Source organism: Chiloscyllium plagiosum, unplaced genomic scaffold, assembly GCF_037043375.1.
Source record: "Chiloscyllium plagiosum isolate Xiang-an unplaced genomic scaffold, Cpla_swu_hap1 HiC_scaffold_12, whole genome shotgun sequence".
Lineage (NCBI taxonomy): Eukaryota > Metazoa > Chordata > Chondrichthyes > Orectolobiformes > Hemiscylliidae > Chiloscyllium > Chiloscyllium plagiosum.
Genome location: NW_028270150.1, coordinates 73,988,956 through 74,016,263, shown reverse-complemented (window position 1 = coordinate 74,016,263; position 27,308 = coordinate 73,988,956). Strand labels below are relative to the sequence as shown.

General features: G+C 39.9%; 1 protein-coding gene across 5 annotated transcripts in view; it reads right to left on the bottom strand.

Moving 5' to 3' along the window:
• Positions 1-9,277: 9,277 nt before the first annotated feature.
• LOC122555053 (glutamate receptor ionotropic, kainate 1) overlaps positions 9,278-27,308 on the bottom strand; it is a 321,843-nt gene continuing 303,812 nt past the window's right edge. For 2 of the 5 annotated variants that reach the window (XM_043700697.2, XM_043700699.2), the window contains 3 exons: positions 22,836-23,086; positions 19,351-19,515; positions 10,069-10,200 (listed from right to left, as the gene is read on the bottom strand). In XM_043700697.2, coding sequence (XP_043556632.1) covers positions 19,366-19,515; positions 22,836-23,086 — 401 coding nt within the window. In that variant the 3' untranslated portion in view covers positions 10,069-10,200; positions 19,351-19,365. Of the gene's footprint in view, positions 10,201-19,350; positions 19,516-19,644; positions 21,517-22,835; positions 23,087-27,308 lie in introns of those variants that run through there. The other 3 variants (XM_087992908.1, XM_043700698.2, XM_043700700.2) reach the window with 2 other exon arrangements.

Below are 27,308 nucleotides of genomic sequence, written 5' to 3'. Positions count from 1 at the left end.
TTCCAACTTTGCTGTTATGTTCCCACTGTTCTGTTATGTTCCCACAGTTCTGTGATGTTGCCGCTGTGCTGTGATGTTCCCACTGTGCTGTGATGTTCCCACTGTTCTGTGATGTTCCCACTGGGCGGTGATGTTCCCACTGTTCTGTGATGTTGCCACTGTTCTGTGATGTTGCCACTGTTCTGTGATGTTCCCACTGTTCTGTGATGTACCCACTGTTCTGTGATGTTCCCACTGTTCCGTGATGATCCCCCTGTTCTGTGATGTTCCCACTGTGCTGTGATGTCCCCACTGTTCCATGATGTTCCCACTGTTCTGTGATGTCCCCACTGTTCTGTGATGTTGCCACTGTTCTGTGATGTTCCCACTGTTCTGTGATGATCCCACTTTTCTACAATGTTCCCACTGTGCTGTGATGTTGCCACTGTGCTGTGATGTTCCCAGTTTGCTGTGATGTTCCCACTGTTCTGTGATATTGCCACTGTGCTGTGATGTTCCCACTGTTCTGTGATGTTGCCCCTGTGCTGTGATGTTCCCAGTTTGCTGTGATGTTCCCACTGTGCTGTGATGTTCCCACTGTGCGGTGATGTTCCCACTGTTCTGTGATGTTTCCACTGTGCGGTGATGTTCCCACTGTGCTGTAATGTTTCCTCTGTGCTGTGATGTTTCCACTGTGCTGTGATGTTCCCAGTGTGCTGTGATGTTTCCACTGTGTGTGATGTCCCCACTGGTCTGTGATGTTCCCACTGTGCTGTGATGTTCCCACTGTGCTGTGATGTTCCCCTTGTTCTGTGATTTCCCACTGTGTTGTGATGTTCCCACTGTTCTGTGATGTTCCCACGGTTCTGCAATGTTCCCACTCTGCTGTGATGTTCCCACTGTTCTGTGATGTTCCCACTGTTCCGTGATGTTCCCCCTGTTCTGTGATGTTCCCACTGTTCCGTGATGTTCCCCCTGTTCTGTGATGTTCCCACTGTGCTGTGATGTTCTCGCTGTGCTGTGATGTTTCCGCTGTTCTACAATGTTCCCACTCTGCTGTGATGTTCCCACTGTTCTGTGATGTTCCCACTGTTTTGTGATGTTGCCACATGGCTGTGATATTCCCACTGTTGTGATGTCCCCACTGTTCTGTGATGTTCCCACTGTTCTGTGATGTTCCCCCTGTGCTGTGATGTTCCCACTGTTCTGTGATGTACCCACTGTTCTTTGATGTTCCCACTGTTCTGTGATGTTCCCACGGTTCTGTGATGTTCCGCCGTTCTGTGATGTACCCACTGTTCTGTGATGTTCCCACTGTTCTGTGATGTTCCCACTGTGCTGTGATGTTCCCACTGTTCTGTGATGTTCCCACGGTTCTGTGATGTTCCCACTGTGTTGTGATATTCCCACGGTTCTGTGATGTTCCCACTGTTCTGTGATGTTCCCACTGCTCTGTGATGTTCCAACTGTTCTGTGATGTTCCCACTGTTCTGTGATGTTCCAACGTTGCTGTTATGTACCCACTGTTCTGTGATGTTCCCACTGTTCTGGGATGTACCCACTGTTCCGTGATGATCCCCCTGTTCTGTTATGTTCCCACTGTTCCGTGATGTTGCCACTGTGCTGTGATGTTCCCAGTGTGCTGTGATGTTCCCACTGTGCTGTGATGTTCCCACTGTTCTGTGATGTTCCCACTGTGCTGTGATGTTCCCAGTGTGCTGTGATGTTCCCACTGTTCTTGATGTTCCCACTGTTCTGTGATGTACCCACTGTTCCGTGATGATCCCCTTGTTCTGTGATGTTGCCACTGTGTTGTGATGTTCCCACTGTGCTGTGATGTTACCACTGTGTTGTGATGTTCCCACTGTTCTGTGATGTCCCCACTGTTCTGTGATGTACCCACTGTTCTGTGATTTTCCCACTGTGCTGTGATGATTCCTCTGTTCTGTTATGTTCCCACTGTTCCATGATGTTCCCACTATTCTGTGAATTTCTCACTATTTTGTGACATTCCCACTGTGCTGTGATGTTCCCACTGTTCTGTGATGATTCCACAGTCCTGTGATGTTCCCCCTGTGTGTGATGTCCCCACAGGGCGAACATCACAGCACTTTGGGAACATCACAGATTAGGGGGAACATCACAGCACAGTGGGAATGTCACAGAACAGTGGGAACATAACAGCACAGTGGGAACATCACAGCACAGTGGAACATCATGGAACAGTGGGAACATCACAGCACAGTGGGAACATCACAGAACAGTGGGAATATCACAGAATAGTTGGAGCATCACAGCACAGGGGGAACATCACAGCACAGTGGGAATGTCACAGAACAGTGGGAACATAACAGCACAGTGGGAACATCACAGCACAGTGGAACATCATGGAACAGTGGCAACATCACAGCATAGTGGGAACATCACAGCACAGTGGGAACATCACAGAATAGTTGGAGCATCACAGCACAGGGGAAACATCACTGAACAGTGGGAACATCACAGCACAGTGGGAACATCACAGAACAGTGGGAACATCACAGAACAGTGGGAACATCACAGAACAGTGGGAACATCACTGCATAGTGGGAACATCACAGCACAGTGGGAACATCACAGAATAGTTGCAGCATCACAGCACAGTGGGAACATCACAGCACAGCGGGAACATCACAGCACAGTTGGAACATCACAGCAGACAGGGAACAAAACAAAGTTGGATGTAGTGGGATGGAAAATAAGTCTCATGTCTTCATGCTCCCTCTCTGTACAGTTGTATGTAATAGAAATGCAATATGGCTCTGTTGTCCAGGCACCTTTCCTCTATGTGGTGGTATATTAAGAGGAATGGGGATGAGGCTTGAAGCTCTCCAATTGCAGGAACGTACTGCCTGTAGCTAGATATTCATCCATTCTGCTAAAATAGTGCTATTCCTCCTCTTTGGAAAGCTGCAGATCAAGGAGACGGTTCACCTTTACTGCCCCAGGTTACCCTTCTGCAGATTTATTTTGTCTAAAAGTCCATTGCTCAGTATCAAGGACTGAAAACTCTCACCTCCTCGGCCATGTGATTGCAGGCTGACCGAGGATCACACGAGCTAAAGCAGATTGTAATCAACATATCATCCTTTCTCTTTTCTCTTTCCCTTACAAACTCTCCCTTATTTTAAGCAAATACTCACCTCACACAGACTGGCCCGAATGAAACTTTTAAAATTCAATCTTTATCTTTTCAGCAATCATTTGAAACCTCAGTTGATGAGTGAAAGGTTGCAAGATGTTGATATTACAACCAACTGACTCACCCACCTCACCCTTCCCCCTCACCCACCTCACCCTTCCCCCTCACCTACCTCACTCTTCCCCCTCACCTACCTCACCCTTCCCCCTCACCTACCTCACCTACCTCACCCTTCCCCCCACCCACCTCACCCTTCCCCCTCACCTACCTCAGCCTTCCCCCTCACCTACCTCACCCTTCCCCCTCACCCACCTCACTTCCTCCCTCACCTACCTCACCCTTCCCCCTCACCTACCTCACCCTTCCCCCTCACATACCTCACCCTTCCCACTCACCCACCTCACTTTCCCCCTCACCCACCTCACCCTTCCCCCTCACCTACCTCACCTTTCCCCCTCAACCACCTCATCCTTCCCCCTCATCCAGCCTCACCTTTCCCCCTCACCCAGCCGCACCTTTCCCCCTCACCCATCCTTACCTTTTCCCCTCACCTACCTCACCCTTCCCCCTCACCCAGCCTCACCTTTCCCCCTCACCCAGCCTCACCTTTCCCCCTCATTCAGTCTCACCTTTCCCCCTCACCCAGCCTCACCCCTCCCCCTCATCTAGTTTCACCTCTCCCCCTCACCCAACCTCACCTTTCCCCCTCACCCAGCCTCACCCCTCCCCCATCCAGCTTCACCCCTTCCCCTCACCCAGCCTCACCTCTCCCCCTCATCCAGCTTCACCCCTTCCCCTCACCCAGCCTCACCCCTCCCCCATCCAGCTTCACCCCTTCCCCTCACCTAGCCTCACCTCTCCCCCTCATCCAGCTTCACCCCTTCCCCTCACCCAGCCTCACCCTTACCCCTCATCCAGCATCACCATTACCCCTCATCTACCTCATCCTTCCCCCTCACCCAGCCTTACCCTCCTTCTTACCCAGCCTTACCCCTCCTTCTCGCTCAGCCTCACCCCTCCCTTTCACCCAGCCTCACCCTTCTCCCTCAGTCACTTCACCCTTCCACACCGTCAGCCTCATGCTTCCACCTCATCCACCTCACCCTTCCCCCTCACCCAACCTCACCCTTCCCCCTCACCCAGCCTTACCCTTCCCCCTCATCTATCACCCTATCTCCTCATCCACCTCCCCCTTTCCCCTTACCCAGCCTCATGCTTCCACATCACCCTTCCACCTCACCCTTCCCCCTCACCCAACCACCCCTACCCCCTCATACAGCCTTATGCTTCCCCCTCATCCAGCTTCACCCTTCCCCCTTTCCCACCTCATGCTTCCAATTCATCCATCTCACCCTTCCCCCTCAACCACCTCACCCTTCCCGCTCACCCAGCTTCACTCTTCCCCTCATCCACCTCACCTTTCCCTTTCTCCTCACCCAGCCTCACCCTTCTCCCTCAACCGGCCTCACCCTTCCCCTCACCCTCCTGTCACTCTTCTCCCTCACCCACCTCACTCTTCCCCCTCACCCAGCCTCACTCTTCCCTCTCATCCATCCTATCCCTTCCCCTCACTCTCCCATCACTCTTCCCCCTTAGCCATTCTACCCTTTCCCCTCTCCCACCATTCAGCACCCCAACCCATCTCACACCTGCAACTCAACCCTCACTCACCTGGCCCCTACACCCTCAATTACCTTGCACACATACCTGCAGTTGGTAGCTGTGAAAGGGACCTTTAAAACCTGGGATACAGCAGGAATTATCTTGGCAAGGGGATGTAGTTTCAATGTCCACATGGTGGCACAGTGGTTAGCACTGCTGCCTCACAATGTCAGGGACCCAGGTTTGATTCCAGCCTTGGGTGACTGTCTGCATGGGTTTCCTCTGGGTGCTCTGGTTTCCTGCCACAATCCAAAAAAGATGTGCAGGTCAGGTGAATTGGCCACACTAAATTGCTGTTAGTGTTAGGTATATTAGTCAGAGGAAAATGGGTCTGGGTGGGTTACTCTTCAGAGGGTCGGTGTGGACTTGTTGTGCCAAAGGGCCTGTTTCCACACTGTAGGGAATCTAATCTAATGTCATGGCTGGTTGCCTGCATTCTAGTCCTTGACTAGAATTCTCCTGCTGGGAAAGCTCCTGGCCCAGAAGCCATTTTCACAGCTATTAATGCACGACACTTGCTTATTTATGATAAGGATTCTAACAGCTGGACTTCCCTCATTGATCTTTGTATCGCTATATTTACCTTTGAGATTATCATCTTGCAGTAAATTCAATCAATTTGTCACTGCTGGAAGACGTTAATTATGTACCTGTGTTCTCTAGAGCTTGAATTATTTGCATCAAAAGACTACTGCTTGAGAAACTAATAAAAGCTTGAATTTATGATATTTGTTTGGAGAACTGCATTTGTACACTGTAAGGTGTACACTGTGACTAGCCATCACCTTATGACTCCTGAGGTAGCTGTTCTCAATATTGAGGCAGAAGCCATCAAAACCAGCACATGGAACATGGTGTCAGAAATGCGAAACTGAAATTGTGTCGATTTTGAAGGCTGTGAGAGACAACTGTTGGAAGGAGCACCAGGGAATAATTAAAAACTACTGACTGCAACTTTGTACTGCTGGGTGAGTGAGTGTGATTTGGCATTTTCTAGTCCCTGCTCCTGTGGGGTGAAAAAGCAATCTGAGAAACCTCAGATTTGACAAAGTTATGTGATAGCTAGCGTGGCAATACTGTTATCGGTGCAGGGAATGGGTGCTCCAGACTGTAGTCCTGATTAAGGAGCAGAAAAACTAGACCGGAGAAATGTCGAAGACCCATTTTGAACTGTTTACTTATATAATCTATGAATAGCGGGTGGAAGAGAGATGGGACTGCTTTGAGCATAAGAGATTCTACTGTGACAGTATGTCTGCTGAGAGAGAAGAAACTTAACATCAAGGAAGCTATCAACAGGATCAGAAGCTATGAGGTTGTTAATCATCAGCGAGAGAATATCAATGGAAGAATCAACAGAATCTGCAGTTTTCTCCGAGAAGAATTGACAGTGTTTACATAATGTTGAAAGACAGTTCAAGCCTAATGGGAAATAAAGGAAGAAATGTTTCAGAAAGGCCAGCAGAATGATAAAGGCAGGTGGACAGGATAGGTTTTACAGAGGGCACTACACAAATGCGTTTAAGTAAAAGCAAAATACTGCAGCAGCTGGAGATCTGAAATAACACCAGAAGATATTGAAAATATTCAGAAGACTCTGTTCTGAGGAGGAATCATATCGGACTTGAACCATATCAAACGTGAAATATTAAGGAAAGGACAGCATTAAATGAATGTGAAATGTCAGACACTGTTGTCTCCTGCAACATCATGACCTGCATGGACATTGTGAAGTGGACCAATTTGGTGAGCTAAAAGTGGAGTTTTAGAAATTAAATTAAAAGCATTATGCTGGAATACTGCTCATGCCAAGAAGATAAGGTAATTATGAGCCCAATGCAATGGGGAGAGAAAAGGTCTGTAGCTCTAGATAGTAGACATTAAGCAAAATCCATTCATCTCAGCTGAAACAAGTCTAAAACATGGAGTGATAACTGTACACACCTCAGAAATGATTCGCAGCATTTTGCAAAGCCCACCAAGTTATTGACTGATGACAAGGTTCTAATGAATTAGAGTTTTTTTTTTAGATTAGATTACTTACAGTATGGAAACAGGCCTTTCAGCCCAACAAGTCCACACTGACCCTCCAAAGAGCAACCCACCTAGACCCATTCCCCTACATTTACCCCTTCACCCAACACAATGGGCAATTTAGCATGGCCAATTCACCTAACCTGCGCATCTTTGGACTGTGGGAGGAAATCGGAGCACCTGGAGGAAACCCACACAGACACAGGGAGAACGTGCAAACTCCACACAGACAGTTGCCCAAGGTGGGAATTGAACCCGGGTCTCTGTCGCTGTGAGGCAGCACACAGTGCTAACCACTGAGCCACCGTGCCACCCCTACAGGTCTTGGATGTCTTCCTGGCGAATATTATCTTGAAGCAGATGTGAGTATAAGACTGACTCAACAGCTGTTGAGGAGAGTTCTGGCAGCTCTTAACTCAAGCCTGAAAGGCAATATGGAATAGCTAGAAAGAGAAGATAAATTTACACACTGGATTAGCAGCATGGTAGCAGTGAAAAGCTGTGAAACTCTCAGTGATAGGCTGAGAGTTTTCACAGATCAAGAGGATCTCTTTAAAGTTTTGAAGAGATCCTAGTACTCCATACTGACCATTGAGGAAAGTGTTCACACAGTTGTCAGGATGAAAGTATTCAATACCTTTGATGCAATGGATGGATACTGTAAGTAATGTTGGATGAAACCAACAGTTTTCTGACTGCCTTCTTGATGTATTTGAAAGGCAAAGTTAGTGGGGTATACCATTTATTATTTCCACTGCTCTGGAAGAATATCAATACAGATAGTGTGGGATAGTCAATGATCATCCGGGAGTGGAAACAATCGAGGATGACTTGCTGGCTGATGAATGTGGAGGTACAAAGGAAAACACCATTGCAGATCATGATCAGAATCTAGTGACACTGCTAAAGAGAGTTTGTTGGATGAACCTGAAGCTGAACAATAAAAAAATGCATTTAAAGATTACAGAAGTCATGTACATAGGTCATGTAGTGATAGTGAAAGGTCTTTTCCTTGATCCTGATAAGGGAATGTTTTAGTAGAATTGCAGAGAGCAACAGATGTGAAAGCCTTAAATCAATTTGTTGGATTTGTGAGCAAAGTTCATGTCTAATGTGTTGTCACAAAGTGAATCTCTATGGTGAGCTCGCTGCAAAGGATGTTCTGGGTTTGGCCACAGAATAAGAAACAGCTTTCATTTACATCAAACAACTAGTGATGACAATTCCAGACCCAAGGTTCTACAGTATCAATGACAAAGTCCCCCTACAGTGTAATTCCAATGGGAGAGGACTTGCTGCAATCCTCATGCAACAAAGACAAGCAATTGTGTTTTCATCCACAGCATTAATACAAACTGAAAGGTGTTTCTTGGAGAAGGAATATCACCCCAGCGATGAGCAGGCACGAACTGAATAGAGAACAACTGGTATATCACTAGAAGACCTTTTGTCCCTTTGAGATCATGTATATAAAATGCACCTGCAGGACAAATGAAAGAAAGTCAGATTAAAATAGATGTGCTGCTTTTGTTAATGATAGCCATGTTTATTGGGTAGCTTATGGTTGTAAGTGTTGGTGCATGCAATTTTTTTCTCTTTTTGTAATGTAACTTGAAATATTTTGAGAAATTTGTTTCTATAATTGTACACTTCGGCTGTAGTTGTGTTATCTGTTCAGCAGAAATTTCCAACTTAGAGGCAGAAAACAATGAAGCCAGCATTTGTTACAATTTCTATTCAAAGTTGGATTACTAATAGCTTCAATAGGAATTAAATCTTGAACTTTATTTCATATCTATAAATGGAGCAACAGCAAAAAATATTTTAATGAGTATCTTTTCTTCATATAGAATCAAAGTCAAGACTTCTCACGCACACAAATTTCAACCATCCAAGATCTGCTTTATGTAATTTTCAGTTGGGCTTATAAATGGGCAGATGATAAATTCCAGTCCTTTATGCCAGTTGTCAAAAACTCCTTGCAATACAGTGATTTCTACCAGACAGTGAGCATCTGTCTCACAAAGGTGAATTTTCTTTCTCAGGTGTGACCATGGACAAGGACAGGCCAGGAAAAGTATTCCTGTGTCTCCAGCATCAATAAAAATACTGCAGCATACTACAAGGCCAGTGCTCCTACCCCTCCAGTGATAGTTATGCCTACTTCCTCTCCCCCGGTCTGCGCTTGTAGGAGCTGCCTGATTTCCTATGTTTCTACTATTGGTAAATTGCAATGGAGGGCACTTTTGGTGCCCACTGTTCACCAATTAATATCAAGGTCCAAAACTATAAATGGTTTGTTATTTCCAACACAGGCCATTGTTCAACAAATGACTCCTTCTTGTTGCAGTATTCTGTCATCTGAAGTGTACACTTTATTAAAATGTCTGAACATATTGAGAAAGTACAACTAGATTCATGAATAGTCATCTTTTTTTATTCAGGAAACAAGTAAAAACAGAATAATTGAAGATTTTAAATTGCTGAAACAACAAAACTCAAAATTGATCATTTCTACTCCCTCTGCAATCTTAACTTAAACATTAAAGAAGTACAGTAGCTGAACAGATGTACAGTTTGCTTGTACATTGTTTCCAAGTTCCCACAAATAAAGTCCAATGAACCTAGTTATTACAAAATAAAGTTTTGCATCAGAGCCATCTGTGAGTGGAGGGACAAGGCAGTGAACATCCACATCACTTAGAGTGAAAATATTGGAGGTTGCACTTTTTAAACAACATAATGGACAGCAACGATCAATAGTACAAAGATTTTGTGAAAATTGAACACATGAAGTGAGTTCAGCAGGAAATTGTATAACTGAGAGAAGAATGTAATCTTGATTATGTTTAACTATTTATACTTCAATAAACTAATTTCATTAAACATTAAAGGACCAAGAAAAATATGTATTACAACGGCTTCTAGCACTGAGGTACTAGCAAGGAACTAAGTTCTCAGTTGCAGTGCCTCTTCATATAATAATATCAACTGCAACTTTTGCACAAGAAAAAATATTTGATCACGACATCTTTCACATTTTCTTCATTCGATAACTTCAAAAAAAAAATCAGTATAAAGAGTTTCTCAATCACAACATTGTTTTCTGTCCAATAATCCATGAGGTAAACAGTATAAGTGCAGATAACATCAAATAATGTCATCTGCCGAGAGTACAGTTGCCAATTTCATGTTATTGTCTCTTTACGTATAATTCGCCTTTGATGACACATGAGGATGCTTGACAACCCATATTTTCTTCTGGTTCTGGAATTTTTGTTCAATTTTTTGTGACACCTAAGTGAAACACGAAGCTCCTCGATCACTGTGCTGATTGTAAAACACTAGGAAATAAGAGCATGAACAAATACTTTGTACTGGGCATCGCTATGTTATATATTACAAGTCTCATGTCTGCATGCACTTCCTGTCAAATCATTCATTACACATTTCCTTATCTATAACTACAATGGAAACTGCCTATGTAAAGTTGTCGGATCATAATGTTACCTTACCACAAGTGATGCTACCATTCCTCAGTCTTGTACTGCATATAATCCCTTGGTTATAATTCCCCATGTGCACTACACAGAAAATCAACCAGTAGTCATGTATTTTATTGTTATTTTGTACTGTTTATAATTGACACTATTAGTGGAGTCAGATGTAGCTCAGTGTTAGCATTCACATTTCCGAGTCAGCAGATTATGGGTTCAAGCCTTACCCCAGACAACTGCACCAAGAATAGACAAGAGTTCTGGTTTCTGAATGGTGGGATGCCATCCAGGGGATTCTTGTATCCATGGATGTTGTGTGCTACCCAATGTTCCCTATTAAGTGTTGTTGCTATGCACATTAAAGGTTTTTTCAATGAGCGGCCATTTAGATTTTGTTGTATGGCCAGGCACAGGCTTACAGGTCACACTCCAGGCTACTGCATGGCCACATGTGTGCACCTTGGTGGAAACATTAGTTTGGGCTCCTCCCCCACTCTACCAAACCAGTGCCACAGGACAGACTAAAGTAGTCTTTCATAATGAAAAGATCTAGAGCATGTTCTCCCAGAGGTAAATGAAAAAATCGTCCAGAATCAAGAAAAAGAAGATAATGTTGGAATGAAGCAAATAATACAAAGGTCAGTTCTGTGCAAGCCTTTTTTCAGATAAAGAGGGTGGCTCAGTGGTTGTAATTATTCTACAATGCCATGGTGGTCATGGGCCACCCTTTATGTTTAGCTGTGTCATTGCTGTTTGGAACTGCCCCCTTCTCTGAATTTATAGAAACAATTTAATTATAGACATTACTTATCCTAGTAGCTGAGTGGTTAGCACTGCTGCCTCACAGCACCAGGGACCTGGGTTTGATTCCAGCCTCTGGCGACCGTCTGCGTGGAGTTTGCACATTCTCCCTATGTCTGGGTGGGTTTCCTCCGGGTGCTCCGGTTTCCTCCCACAGTCCAAAGATGTGCAGGCTGGGTGGATTGGCCATGTTAAATTGCCCATAGTGTTCAGGGATGTGCAGATTAGGTACACTAGCCATGGGATATGCAGGGTTACAGGGATAGGGTAAGGGATTGGTCTGGATGAGATGTTCTTTGGAGGGTTGGTCTGGACTTGGGCTAAATGACCTGTTTGCATGCTGTAGGGATTCTGCTCTGTGGAGAAATAATGTTGAGCAACATTCATTTTCGACATTAAGCTATAACTGTTTGGCCATCCATTGTGAACTTCCCTCTGGAACAGTAAGCTGCCCCAGCAGATAAACATCTCCAAACCAAAGCTGATTCATTTGACAATTACAGGAAGTGGTCTTCCTTGACCAGTTTCCCCTGACTAAACCTAACCTCATCCAAACACTGTCCAACCTCTCCCCAACCCCCACCACCACAACCACCCTGGAAAAATATGAATGTCAGGAACGAAAATAATTTGGTATTTTTTTGTATCGTTAAGAATATGACATTATGGTATACTGGATTTCTCCAAACAATGACATTAAATTGTATTAAAGGTAGAAATTACAACAGTATTATGGACAAGCACTTTGAGGACTCATTTTTGTTCAACTATAATATTATTTACTGAAAAAAAATTACTTAAAACCATTACCTACGATATCATTGGTACCACACTATTTCTCCATTTCTACGCAGGATTAGTAATGTCTATAATTAAATTGTTTCTATAAATTCAGAGAAGGGGGCAGTTCCAAACAGCAATGACACAGCTAAACATAAAGGGTGGCCCATGACCACCATGGCATTGTAGAATAATTACAATTTTCATATAGATTGAGATGATGAATGTCTTTGAGGGTGCATGTGGTAAATTTGGCAAAAGAAATCACAGGATCGATGACCTACACTAAGATGTGGCTGAGTCATGTGATCAGATTGTTCAATCAGGCATATAAAACAATCAGTCAAGTGACTTTGTGAGTATATTTATAGAAAAGAGAAAGAATGTTTAATCAAAACTGTAACGGCAGAGAATTTGAACAGTAATTTTGATTGCAGATTGCAAATTGAAATGTCGGCAATATTTAACTTCTGTCAGTTTGGATGAGATGAACTGATGAAGCAACTGGCATTTCATCTAAATGATGAATTGTGCTGACCAAAGGGCATTGCATCCGTTTGTGCCAATGTATATCTGTAGTGAAGACGCTGAACTAATTAGGGGAGATTTCAGAATCTTTCGTTAAGTTTTATTCATGTCTAACCACTAAACTGAAGGTAAAAACCAGAGCGAGCTTGCAACAGAGTCCTTATTTATCAGGACACATGAAAGTTAGTGGCCTATTTTTCATTAAACGCAATTATATTTGAAAATGTATGAAGAGATATATGTTGTATAATAGGAAACCATTTTGGAAACCTGACTTCAAAACAGTGGGATATAGTAAATGTTTTCAAAATACTTTACAACAGATCACATTATTACAGAAATATATTATTGTGACTGTGCAACAAGATTGTAAGACCGCACAATGTAAAGTTGGTATGGTATCTATGCATTTCTTACAATGTAAGAAGAAGAAGAAAACAACCAATGAGACCATGTTAACTATCAAAACAGGCCTTCTGGTGAAAAGGTTTGGAACCTGAATCTCTGAAAAGCTAATTAATAGTCTGCTTATAAATTATAATTGGTAATAACATGATAATAGGTATGCCACTATGAGTAAAAGTAAACCCGACTGCTCTCGGGTTTGACTGTTGAATTGGCTGATACTCTAGTTTATTACTGAAGAAGTGTCAGAAATATTCAATGAGATTTTAACGCATTTAAAACCTACCCACTTCCACAGAATTTCACTGGGATCAGCAAGCTTGCAAATATTAAATTGAGGGTATCTCTTGCTATTCAGGACTCTATTCTACTTTTAAAATAGGAGCAGGACAATATTCTGGTGTTATGGATAATATTCTGCAACATTGGAATTCATTAATTGCTGAATTATTTCAATTGTCGGACTCTTGTGAAAATTGGCAGCTACATTCCCTCAGAACAGCAGTGACTGGAACCAAAACTAATGAACTGATAGCGAAGTAATCGGGTACATATGACAGGTTTGTATGTGCAGATTCCTTCTATCAAAATAGCTACAAATGAATGTAAAGAACAGCATATGGTACAAAAAGTCAGGATAATGGATAACACAATTTTTATTTACATTAGGAGTCAAATGTCAATTGGAGAACAAATATATAACCTTTCCAGGACTTCTCAGTGACATTTGTGAACGGTGATGGAAATGTTGCAAAAATGTTGTCAAGAAATGTTATTTTGTTTTTAACTGTAACTAAGTCAGATGTGGTCTTTGTCAGGTAGAATTAGAATATAACATCCTTTGCTGAACAAGGTAACAAAAGGATGGATGGCATCGAAAGGACATTACAGGAAAAAAATGGCAGGCTTAATTTATCCTGAAGAATGAAAGAAATGATACAGGTCTTATAATGGTTCTCTGGCAGCTATTCTCAATAGCTCACTTAAATTCGCTACATGATTAGAGAAAAATGTGTGTTGCTTCCTTACTCAAAGAGAAAGGGATTGGAGTCAAAGTAGGAGGAGAATGAAGTAGTGAATCTCATCTCAATTGGGGAAACTGTGTGATGATAAATGAGCATTTTGAGCATTAGGATTTTGATGGATGTCCTTCTGAGCCCACAGAAATATTAACATGCTTCGGCCAAGCTTTTAGACAAGCTGACACTGAATCTCCAATTAACTTAGGTAATCAGCCTTTTATGTAGTTCTAGTAAAGTCTTTCTAAAATTTATACAGAGTACATCCTCTCAATTCCCTTAATCAACCTTCTACAACATATCAGAATATTCAATTAGACTAGGCAAACAATCTGTCTTTTATAAATCCATACCGATTCTCCTTAGTTAACTGAAGTCTCTCCAAGTGAATATTATTGACGGTAAACTGATTGGCTGTCAGTAGAAGGGATATTCTTATTCTCTTTCTCCATTATTGGTGACACATTTCTCCCTGTCCAACTCTCAGGCACCTTCCCATATCTAGGGATGATTGGAAGACTGAGGCATGTCCTTTTGTTGTCACACTCCCTGGAATGCAAACCCATCTGGCCCAGCCAACTTATTTATTCTAAGTATAGCCTTCATACCAGTCCATTTTTTGCTATCAATTTTAATCCCAGTCATTACCTCTACCATTTCTGCTTCTACTGATACTTTGTCACCTTTCTCAGAAAACAATGAAACAAATTAGTCATTAAGTTGCCTAGCTGCAGTCCATGTCTCTAAGCATATGTGAACTTTTTTTTCCCAATCAACCCCAATCCACCTTTTATACCTGTTTACTATTAACATGTTAGTAGAAGATTTCAGTGTTCCCTTTTATGTTGACTACCAGTCTATTCTCAATTTCGCTTTTTACCAGTTCTATTTTCCTGTTCACCTGTCCTCTAAAGCATATGGGTTGGTTTTCATTTGAAAAATTCACCTGAAGTTCACCTGCTTCTTTTGTTTAATTCTGTTCTTTATCTCTCTTGTTGTCCAAGGACCCCTGGGTCTTTGTTCTCTTGGCTATACAGAGTAAAAACCTAATATTTTGAAAATGATTACTAAACATCCTATTACCTTGGAACCATAGTACAAAGTGTTTCCCATTGATAACTGATGCTTGTCTTCAGTGTCACTCTGTCCTTGGCCAATGAATAGAACTAAAGTTTGCCTTAATTGTTAAACTGGGTCTAATGAAGTTGTCCATTTTGATGAGTTTGAGTAGGTGAAGTGGGTGTAATCTAAATTTGAACAAACCAGATCTGCTGTCTTGTCATATAGTTATATCTGAAACATCATTTTACCCAAGGAAAGACCATTTGATAATGTTGTCTATAATAATCATTGATTTTCTGCTCAAGCAATACTTAAGCTTAAGATCTAAAAGTATCTTCACGTCCTTTTATATTTCAACACCTTCTCAATTACTGTATAGTGTCATATCTTGTTAAAGCATACCATAGAATTAATGTGTTCTATATATTGATCTTTTGAGTCAGTTTGATCCAGACGTGTTTTGATTTATCCTATATGAATAATGTGAGTAATTCTGAAAATTATTTCTGGGGTGGCCTCCAAGATAATCTTTTCCAAGGTCACCTTTTCCCTATCTGCCTCCAGGTGCCATTAGAACCGGGATGACATTTCAGAAGTACATAATTGGCTGTAAAGTGCTTTTGAATGCCCTGAAGTCATGAAAGGAATGATTTAAATAGAAAAAACTTGTATTCTTTTTCAGTGTGAATGTCTCTCTTGAGTTAGTTTTATCATGTTATGGCTAAGTTCACCACTGCCTTCTTAGGATAACTAGGGCTAGATGATAAATGCTTGCCTAGCCAGAGATGCCCATGTCCAATGAGTGAAGAAAAACAAAACTCCTTAGATTTGTTAATTATCCGTTATTTCCTAAAATTTGTTCAACTTTAAACCAAAATTTCCCTGTTGTATTTCAATAAAATAGAAGTATCAGCACTGTACTAAACAATTATTTCACTATGCAACTTTTCATGGAATACATTAAAAATCTATAGCATTTCTATTCTTTTTGGGATCTTATCTTATTTGATTGCTCATACAATGGTTTTAAGCATTTAACTAGAAATTGCAACTCTTCTAGAATTGATTAGTTGATTCTTGTCAGCCTGACTGGTGGTAACTTTGGCAATGCCTGTCAGTATCTTCCCCAAATCATGACAAATTGCCAGTGTTAAAGAGCAGGTCACATCTCTTGTAGCATCAGTGATTAATACTATTTCAACTCTCACTTTGATCTGTGAATTTTAATGTAGCTGTGATGCATGTACCTTAATCTCTTAAATTTGATAATGACTATTGTGAATCTAAATGAAGTTATCTATGGTTGAGGTTAGTGTAGCATTTTAGCATTTGAGAATTAAGGGATGAGGAACATGAACTCAAAGATAATTGAGCATCAATGTTCTAATCTAAATGTACATTATTCTACTGTATTCTCAATTTTCCCTATTGGAATGATTGTGGTATACAAAAGGATAAAATGATATTTTGGATACACTTGATGGATCGAAGTTATTCAGAAAGGAATGTTTTATTGGATTTTATAATATTTCCTATCCTTTCAAGCTTTACTGTTTCAACGAGTATTTGAAAATTGCAGGCAAGTCTGAGTGCTGAAAACATTGAATGGCAGATAATTGCTTTTTATTTGTATCTACTAAAACTGGTCTGTGCTATTAATTGAAATAAAATAAAAAGTTATAATTTAAGAGTTTTTTTTAACCAACAGCCTCACATCTTTCCAGAATTATCAAATTATACCTTGATGCACACATTTTCAGTTTTAATGGGTTGTCCTTATTCCAAAATATGGTTACTTTTTGAGTGTAATCTTCTTGCTTATAACATTATGCTTTTGTTCTGGTACTTTAAAACTCTAGCATAATGAACAATTTCCAGCATAAACTTGGTCAATTCTTTATATGTTTTGCTCAATATAATGAAAACTGTCACTCTGTAGCACAGAGATACTCACATCTCTCACTGACATTCATGTAAATGTGACATAACAAATTGAACAAAATGGATAATGACAGGTTATTAGCAGCTGAAGTCAATTCTGAGAATCAAAGTAAAAGATATATGGTGTTGTTGATGGATAATAGTTGGTGAAGGTTCCTCCTCCATATATTTGCCATTATCATTATTATCCAGGATGGAGATAAGAGAACTGTGAAAGTAACTGGAGACCAACAGATAATATTGACTGGAGTTGTATGTCCTTATATCATCAGTTCAAACTCCCTTCATATGACCTGATGTTGGGGTTACATTGAATGAAGATATTTGTGAAAATTAGTAACATCACAGAAAGTATAAAGAAAGACAATTTCAGATCTTAAAGGGACTAAAATTGGAGGGTCGTTCAATGGATAAATTGGATAGACAGTTAGTTATTGCACTTGGATTAAACTGACAAATTGTTAAGTTTTTTTCTGGAAATTTCATCTAGTTTACCTGATCAACCTCTGGAACTACAATGGAAACAATCAGGAACTTTAGTGGAGATGGTGGCTCTGCCTCTCTGCCTGTTGTTTTGACAGCAGAAGTCCCCAGACCAAAGATGATTGAGGATTCCTGGTGTCCAGCTAACTGGGATGGGGGATCTCTGGGGCGAAGCAGGTAGGCCATGGAGAGAGGAGGGGAAGATACTGGGGTTAATCATAAGGCTGGGGACTGCTTGCTTGTTGCTGTTCTGGGACCTCTATGGACTACAATGTGCCACTTCCCTTGCATTCACTTGATAGCCTCACAGGTATCAAAGTGCCAATCTCCACTAGTAAAATACTATTTTATCCAATATAATAGCTCCGTTGCTCTCCATTTCCCACCATGCTCCAGGAATGGGGCTCAAAATTGAGGTTTGATATTGGGACTTCGCTTGACCACCTTCCAAAATTCCAGTGTCTGGAGAATGCTAAGAAAGTTCCCAGAGTTTTTACTTAATGACTTAGCAAGTCATATTCTTCATACATGTTGGGCAAGAAGCAGGTGAATTACTAGCCAATCAGTTTGTTATAAGCTCATATTTTGTTTCAATGTAATATCACCATAAAGGAAATATATTCTCAATGGTGTATATTTTACTGGGGTGGAAACACAGAGATTTGGAAATGCTAATTCATGGATCTTTAAAATTGGGAAGAGAAAAGATCATAAAAGAGCAAAATATGATTCTGAATTTTTTATTTTAAGGCTGCTGAATTTGGAAACAAGATAGTGAAACTAAATTTAGAAGGCACAGTTTAGACATCAGTTGGAATATTATGAGCAGTAATACTCCACTGTGGAAATAAAAGCAGAGCTTGAGAAGGACAAGGAGAGGTCATTTGGAATTACACCAAGTAATTCACCAAATACACCAATAACACCAAGTACACCCGGTAACAGTAATTAACAAAGTCTGGACTTTCAAAGAACAGTGAAGGTTAAAGGAAGGTCTGATGGAGGTTTTCATAATATTGAGAAGACAAATTGCGAAAGATTTCTACGAGTTAACAATAACAAGGGGTGCCATAGTCACAAGAATTTGGGAAATAGGAAAGTAAATTTAAGTAGAAATGTTTTCATAAAGGGGATTATTAGAACTTGTGGATATGAGGCATTTTAACATTTAAATGGAACTGAACAACTATTTTTAAAGAAGAATAGAAATAAGATAAAGAACAGCCATATTTAATTGAAAAACCAGAATAGACAGCATTGATAGATGTACAAAATTATGGGCAGATTTCATGAGGTACATCCAGAAAAACCATTCCCAAGACTTGGTGTTACAAGGAATAGGAAGCATAGATTTAAGGTTTTGGATAAGAGATGCAGGGGTCATGTGAGAAATCTGTTTTGTATCACTGCATTAACGATCTGAGTTGCTGACCATAAGGCTGGTGGAAGAAGAAAATTTAATAAGGAAATGGTTGGCCTCATGAGTAATAATGGTGTAGGGATAGAACAGGGAATGGAAATTCTGAATTGCTTTACAGAGAGCCAGCTTGGACTTGGCAAACCAAATGATCTGCTTCTGAGCTTCAATTAGTTATGAAAGAATGGATCCAATGGCCAAATACCTACATGCACAATGAATCTGTGATTATTGCTGTTCAAGTTCTGCTATCCAGTTGTTTGCAAAACAAAAATAATATAGGTGAAATATATCAAGTAGACAACTCTTATTAAAATTGATGCATCAGAATTCATGTCAATCACATCTTATAAATAAATCTGTGATGTTTTGATGTCTAAGGATATTAATTGAATAAAGTTACCTTAAAAAAATAATTTGGATGCTAAAGTAAGTCTTTTAAGAGTATCATCTCCAAGCTCGTTATTGCAACTGCTTTGTTTACTATGTACCTTTGTTTTTCACCGTGAAGGACAAAGTTAAGATTGCCTATGACTGACTGTAAGTACGTTATGCACAAACCTTTCACTGCTATGTCTAAACAGTGTGGATGGAGGACTGTGGTCGCAATCGCCTCTCCTCCCGGATTAGTTTGCCACATTCTAACTCAGTGGATAGCGTGGTTCCAGATGTAGAATAGGATGGGTGCGTTTGCTTACATTGTGATCCATAAGAGAAACAAAAGGCCTTGCATGCAAAAAAAATGTAGAAATGCCTTTCATCACAAGAAATTGCAAATAAAAACAAAAATACAGAAAATTAAAAAGCAAAAGTTAAAAAAAGAACGACTTTATAACTCAAAATTGAAATAAATGAACAGACTTTATTTAAACAGACAATAATGTTCAGTGGTAAATACTGCACAAATGTCACTTCTAAACAATTCAGTTAAAATGCAAAATTGGAAGCTATGATTATGAAAATAAAGTCCAGAATGGAAACAACGTATAACAACTTATTTTTGATTAACTCAAAGAGATTTGGAAATGGCAGTTTGACTTTGTGGATCTAAGGGTCTGGATCTTTGTGGGCGGCATGGTGGCACAGTGGTTAGCACTGCTGCTTTACAGCGCCAGAGACCCGGGTTCAATTCCCCCCTCAGGCGACTGACCGATTGGAGTTTGCACATTCTCCCCGTGTCTGCGTGGGTTTCCTCCGGGTGCTCAGGTTTCCTCCCACAGTCCAAAGATGTTCAGTTTAGGTGAATTGGCCATGCTAAATTGCCCGTAGTGTTAGGTGAAGGGGTAAATGTAGGGGAATGGGTCTGGGTGGGTTGCGCTTCGGCGGGTCGGTGTGGACTTGTTGGGTGGAAGGGCCTGTTTCCACACTGTAAGTAATCTAATCTAATCTTTCAGGAGCAGGAATGGACACTGATGTTGAATTGTCAGTATTCATCATCAGTATTCTTCTAAAGCATCACTAGTTCAGGATCTGAGTCTTGTCCAAATTAGCCTGGAAATCCTGAAGTTGTAGTCAGATACTCAAGGTTTCAACACAGACTGCATTGTGGATTCTCCCGGACCTAGCAAATCACTGATATTAGTGAGAATGTTGAGGTTTTAAAGCTACGTTGTTCTTACTTAAAAAAAAACGTTTTTCCAGAATTCTTTTACCTTCTCCCCTGTGTGTATGTCTCAATCTTTAATTTCTTCTTTTTGAATCTTTCTTGAAGTGATTTTATTTTATTGCCTTCAGGTTTCTGTTGGAGGCACTGTGATAATCCTTTAATGTGATTGACTACTTGTAGAGTCTGATGTCTACCTCCATCTCAAAAGAGAGAGTCTGAGAGTCTCCAGCAACGAAAATTGAGATCAGTTACGCACCCCGGCACACTGATAGAGTTGGAACTGATTCTTGCAACACTTGTGATTGTTGCAATATGCAGGTACAGTTTAAGACCAGTCACTACTTTTACAGCACTGCGAGTTGGCAGAATGAAGTTGGCATGACTATCAGCTTGGGGAAATGCAAAACTGCATTAACTGTTGAGTACTTTTTGTTTGCTAAAGTTGGTCCTGAGGATTGTCTGAGAGCTTACACATTTTAAAACAAAATATGAAGAAGTTGTTACACATTAGTTGCAGTTAGAATGCACATTGGGTGCCATCTAAATTGCACTGCAGCATGCAAAATGTGTATACATAATAAGTCATCCAATATTCATATTAGGCAGAAATTCTAGCTGATTATAATGGCACTAACATTCTACTCGAAAGAAATTGGCTCATTTAATCATTTAAGAAAATGAACACTGATCTCCACATTCTCCAATGTTAGCATTTGGTGTATATCATAAACATTTTAGCGCATATATTTGGATCATAAATTTCTGTGTACTGCCAAGCATATTAAAGAAGCTGGATTTAGAAATAAGTTTAAAAAACGGGATGAGAAAGAGTGAGATAAGGAAAGAAAGAGAAAGGTGGAAGAGAAAGAAGATTCTGGCATTTATTTTCTGAAAAACCAACAAAAATATTGAAATATTAGGAAGTATATTTTCATATTTGAAAAATGACCCATTTCCATGATCTCTGCAGGTAACAATGTGCTGGGCTCAAAACTGGTTACTTTGATTCCATTTAAACATCTGTTTCAAAGGCCATGTATGTTTCTTGGAGACGAATGAGGAAAGGCATCAATTGTGACATTGCATGTGGAAAAGAATCTTGTTTTCTGACAGTACTGCTCCTTAATTTTCAAAGAGAAACATTATTATATTGTTAACAAAATTAAAATGAACACTCTCAAAACCTATGTTCCATTATCATAGATCACAATGCATAAATTGTCCTTTGTAGCTTTAAAAAATCCTTTCAAAAGTGGAGGTGGATTTATTTACTGAGTATAAAATGTAACCAGCCAGTCTTGCGACAGGATGATCCATTTCTATTAATTGAATCCTATGTGCAGCTTGTCTTAAACTCCTGCCCATCTCTTGGTAATGTGACAAATGTCACCCGCTTGATCTCTTGCACTTACTTGAATGGCAAGTATAAGCCAAAACTTGTATTTCAAAGCTGAAAATTACAGCCAATTCAAATGTAAATATAACTAAAACATACACATATTAGTTGAAAAATGAACAATTGACTTGTACATTAGGTACACAGCTAGAGATGTATTTTTGGCTCCAAAAATGAGTATGTTTTGTACATACTGGAGGAACACTGTCTCATTTTTACTGTATTAGTTGTATATGGTAGAAATGACAAATAAAAGCTACTCTACTCCACTCTTACAAGCTGTAATTTATAGAATTTGAAGTGATACCGCTGGTCGTTTACTGAGGAGGTAGTGATGGTTTCTGACAGAAATCAAAGTCCTGGCATTAATCAACGAAAAAAAAATCTACAAATAAATCCTGTGAATAGGTTCTGTTAAGAAAACTCAAATTAGTTTAATAATTTAAATTTTAATAATGTAAAATGATATGTTCATCACATCAATGGAAATTACTCATATTGGTTTGTTGCCTTTTGCTGAATAGAAACTATTTTAGCATAGCCTATTTTCTAAAATCCTGTTTCTAATCTAACAATTGACATCTTTGTATTTTATATGAAAATACCTACCACAATCAAATTAAATATCTTATTCTATTGTACCACCTCATATCTCATTATTAAAAAAACAAACCAAGCTACTTTCTATTAATTAGAACATCACAATGGCACATGAAGGAAGTTGGAACAATTGCAAGTTAAGCTACATCAATGGTTCTCAACTTTAATTGATGTGCATTCTCCTTTTTCACATCTGATCTTATTGAGAATGATTTTAGCCTAATGCATAGATTACAGGTAAATGGTTTGCAGCCCTTTTCAGTTCCGTATTGCAAGATTCTTCCATCAAAGCCAGTTAGCTTTTGATTTTATGTGGTTATTTCCCTGTTTTGGTACTTTCTGTCCTGTTTATATTTGAAAGTCGCCAATGGTAGGAGCCAAACCTCTACTATCATACTATAGTTGTTTCTAATTACAGCTTTCACATTACACCATTCAACATACCTGTTCCACATCGTTGTTTCTTCTGGATTTATATACAAATTCACCAATGGCTACAAAGACTGAGAGAACAAGCCCTGCAGCAAGCACGATAAATATCCCTCCTATGTTTTCAACACCAAGGGCACTTGCTTCTTTGTTATCCTCTTCTGGGCAGCCATTCCCTCGCCACCATTTCTCTTTCATCATGTGCAACTTTCCTTCCTCTTGAAGCTGCAGGATGGCTATTGTGACTTTATCTCTGTATGGAGACCCTAAACCAGCAAAAAGTAAGAGTGGAATATTACGTAATTCAGAGGAATTATCAAGAAATTGTATTTCACAGTAGTTAGGACAATTATTATTAAACTTATATGGCTAGTTTCTTCTCAAATTATTCTCTTAAATATGGTATATTTCCTTGAATAAGTCTGGATTTTATGTCAATTTGTTCATTTTTTTCAATTTTCGCAACCTGTTAGAGCGATTGTTGTTGGATTCTCTACTTTTCCTAACTTACAAAGATGGTTTGAATTCATCACCTCCAGGTTTGGTGCTCAAATTGAGCAGGGGCTACTGAACCAAGACAGCTGGTAAATTTTGAAGCAGCAGCTCAGAAATTTCAGAAGAGAGAGACACATCAAGAGACAGACTGAAGGGAAACAGAATTTAATGCAAAAATGTGACACATATAGGTTCATATCTCAAAGTGAAGGAAGCTTTGCTTTCGAGTCAATGGTCTGAATCTTCATATTTTAAGGTAAGCTCAGTTACAATGAATTTTTTGATGGATTTTTTGCTGTAAGGCCTAGCAGGTTTTCCCATCCTATCTTATCAAACTTGTGTCATTAATTATCTACCATGTTACTGCGGTGTCTCTCATGTTTGATTCCATCCCCATCCTACCCAGCATCATTCCCAAAAGAACTTGCACTCAAAGGAAAGTGGCCTGGCATCCTTTGTGCCCACACCATCTTTAAAAGTCAACAGTGCACCCAAACGGTCACTGACATTCTGAAGCTGCCCTCCTCATTCACAGACAGGATAGGAATATGGCAGAGAGGGGAAAATAGCATTGTGTTGTTCTCAGGGACCCAAGATCCTGGTGGAAGGGGCAGAGCAAACGTCAACCCTTTTCCTGCAGGCCTGGCAGAGGAAGCAGGACAAAAGGCTCTTTCCAGCCTGGTCTGACATCATCAATCAGGTCAATGCCATTTTCCAGAGGAACAGACAGTAATGCAGAAAGAAGATCAATGACCTTCTCCATTCCGCCAGGCTAACTATCTCACAGTCACTCTATCTCAGCTACTGCACCCATCTCCCACCACAGGTCATGCCACACTACCTAACTGTTTTCAATCACATCTTCCCTCAACCCTTCTTCCCTCTTAACTTTCCACATCAGTAACCCTGTGGGACCTCTGTGTTGCTTCCTTTCTCTGTTGGAACATCTCTCTAGCTTTCCCCCTCATGCACCAACACTAACAGCTGTGCCATCACTATAATCACACTAATTTCCTCCTTTTTCTCACAACAGACGAAGACAGGAAAAAAACAGTGCAGAGAGTACCTCTATGGGTGGAGGATGCCCAATGTCCATGTTCTCACTCTGCCTGGAGAAAATCCTTACAAGAAAAGACCAGAGCCCTTCTTTGGGAGCCCTTCTGTGTCATCCATGTTCCACCAATGAGTAAGTACCAGTCTACATGCCACTGTCGCTCTCCCATTAATCCCGGTGTCACTGTCAATCATTATGTACCAGGCTGAGTCTTAGTATCAAAACAAGAGGAGGTTTGGTTTATCAGCTTGGAAAGGAGGTGTCCGAGGGGTGACCTTATTAAGGAAAGGTAAATCTTGGATATTACTTTAATAATGGAAGTAGAACATGAGAGGAAAGATTCAAAATTGTAAAAGATAAAGCTTCACATAGATGTCATAAAATTCTTCACAAGATGAATTTTCTTTACTCATAGGATGTGGGCATCACTGGCCAGATGAGCATTTAGTTCCCATCCCTAGTTATCCTTGAGAAGGTGATGCTGAGCTTCCTTCTTGAATTGCAAACCATTTGGTGGAAGTACACTCACAACGCTATTAAGGAGGGAGTTCCAGGATTTTGTCCCAGTGACAATTGGGATGGCTTCCAGGAATGGTAATGGCAGCAAAATTTATGAAACCTTTTAAGGTACTGAAATTGAACACTTTGTACGGCTGAGCTAAGATGGTCCAACTGATCCTTTTCATCCACACTTCTAAACTAATCAGAAGTCAGTTGCTCTGACTATCAGAGGTATTTGCAGTGGGTTGTCTAAAACATTTGAAAGTCACAGCTGCTGGAAATGCCTCTGAAATATTATACAGATAGTTCTTCTATAATATGATGGTTGTGTTCTTTTGCAACCCCGCATTTTAGAAAAATTGCCCTTTAGAAACAGCGCTTAAAGTGTTGGTGATGTAATCACATTACAGCCAACACGTTTTAAAAGTTTGCGCTTTAGAAACGGTGTCCCCAATTTGTCAATAGCGTTACAGCGAATTTGCATTAACGAAAAGCATGTTCTAGCAGAATGACCTATATTTATAATAAGTACTGCATTTGGTATGTTAATAAAGGCAGGATTCATTGTGGAAAAGAGAACTAATAGGATATTATCCAAGAATGTTGACAAACCAGTATGGGGTTGCAGTGTGTAATTGGGGCTTCATTGCAACTTTTAGATGAAATATAAAAGGAATAAACATTGTCAGAGATTTACAAAGACTCCATGAATAAATAATCCATTAAAAAATGTATTTCAAGTATGAACTTTTGACAGCTTTTTAAAAAAAATCTGCGTTATGAACTTAATGAAATTGTAGTTGACCTTAAAATGTATGAAGAAAATGAGCAAATGTTGTGACATTTTAAAGTGTCATATTAAGTCGTAGGGATTCAGAATTTTCATTGTTCATTTGGTCATTTTGATATAGTTTTTCTCTTCGTATCACCAATGACACAAACAAGACAATATAAAGCTTCGATAAGCCAGCACGCTAAGCCTGACAAAAATAAAATCAGTGTAGATTCACCTTGCAGTAAATCAGTGAAGATGAGATTGAGAAGCTGTAGTGGTACTGCGGATCTGATACGTGTATCAGAAAAATTAGTGTGCAAGTACAGAGCGAAAGTGGAAAGTGTACACTTCCACTTAGACCTCTCCCTTTGGACCAAATGTTGGAAAATTGTGGGTGCATTTCCCATGCTATTCCTATTATTAAAATTAAATTTAAATTATTAAAATTAAACAGAATGTTCAGAAAACTGGGGGTGTACATCAATAAATTTTCTTACGATCCCAGTGGGTGATGCTCAGCACATTTTGGAAACTGACTACAGATGGGAAAATATGTATGATTAAAAAAAAGTGAATGATTGATAGGGGTCAATGCAACACTGACAAACTAGATCATTTCACACCAATGGAAAATAACAAATTTATGCTTTGTATGAAATGAAAATAGGTTCTAATAGAGAGGCAGCTAAAACTGAAATGTAAATTTAACATGTTTAGGAGGGATAGTGAAAATGAATTGAGAAAGGATTTGAAATTTATTAAAAATGATATTTAGCTCTGACAACTGGGAATGACAGCTAGAAAAAAGAAAATTTAATAACTACGAACTTGCGATGGACATGAAATTGATATGCAACTATTTGCATAAATGAAGAAAAGGTCAGTGTCAGAAAATAAAAGCAAGACTTATGGAACAATTTTAATATCCTAAACAATACTTTAAGAATGACATCTTCCAAAATAGAATCTGCTTTGAAATGAACAGAGGAATAAAAAAGAGCACTGACACAGCAGGTTCTGAGTTTGGAGAAAAATTAAACTTAATTTTGTGTTTGGCAGTCAATGAATAGGACAGAGAAATAAAGAGATTCATAAGAAAACATATTAAATCAGCACATCAACAAATTGCATCTATAGAGCACCTTTAGTAGCAGTAGTAGTAGTAGTTTCATGATGTTTCGCATGAGCAAATTTAATACTGAGACACTAATAGAGATATTAGGATGGATGGCTGAAAATTTGAACAAAGTTAAATTTTAATAGATGTCTGAAGGGGGAAAAGTGAAGAAGGGAATTCAAGAGCTTTGAGTTTAGGAGCTGTAAGCATATTTGCCAAAGAGGGAGTAATGAAAGTTTGGGTTGTAGCAGAGGCCAGAATTAGAAAAGTTGTTGAAATTTTGAATGGTTGCAATGCTGCAAGAAGCTGCAGAGATAATGAGGGATGATTTGAAAGTAAGGATGAGAACTTTAAAATTGTACAATAGCCTACTAGAAGCCAATGTAGGTCAGTGAACATGTCGAAGCAAGTTTATTCTTCATGGTTGAGATTTCCATTCCAATTTAGACCTTCAAGAACAGCTTGAAATGATATACTACCTTTCATTAATAAAACATTCCAAGCTGCCTCACATGGGGTGGGGTTGGGGGAGAGATTATGAAATAA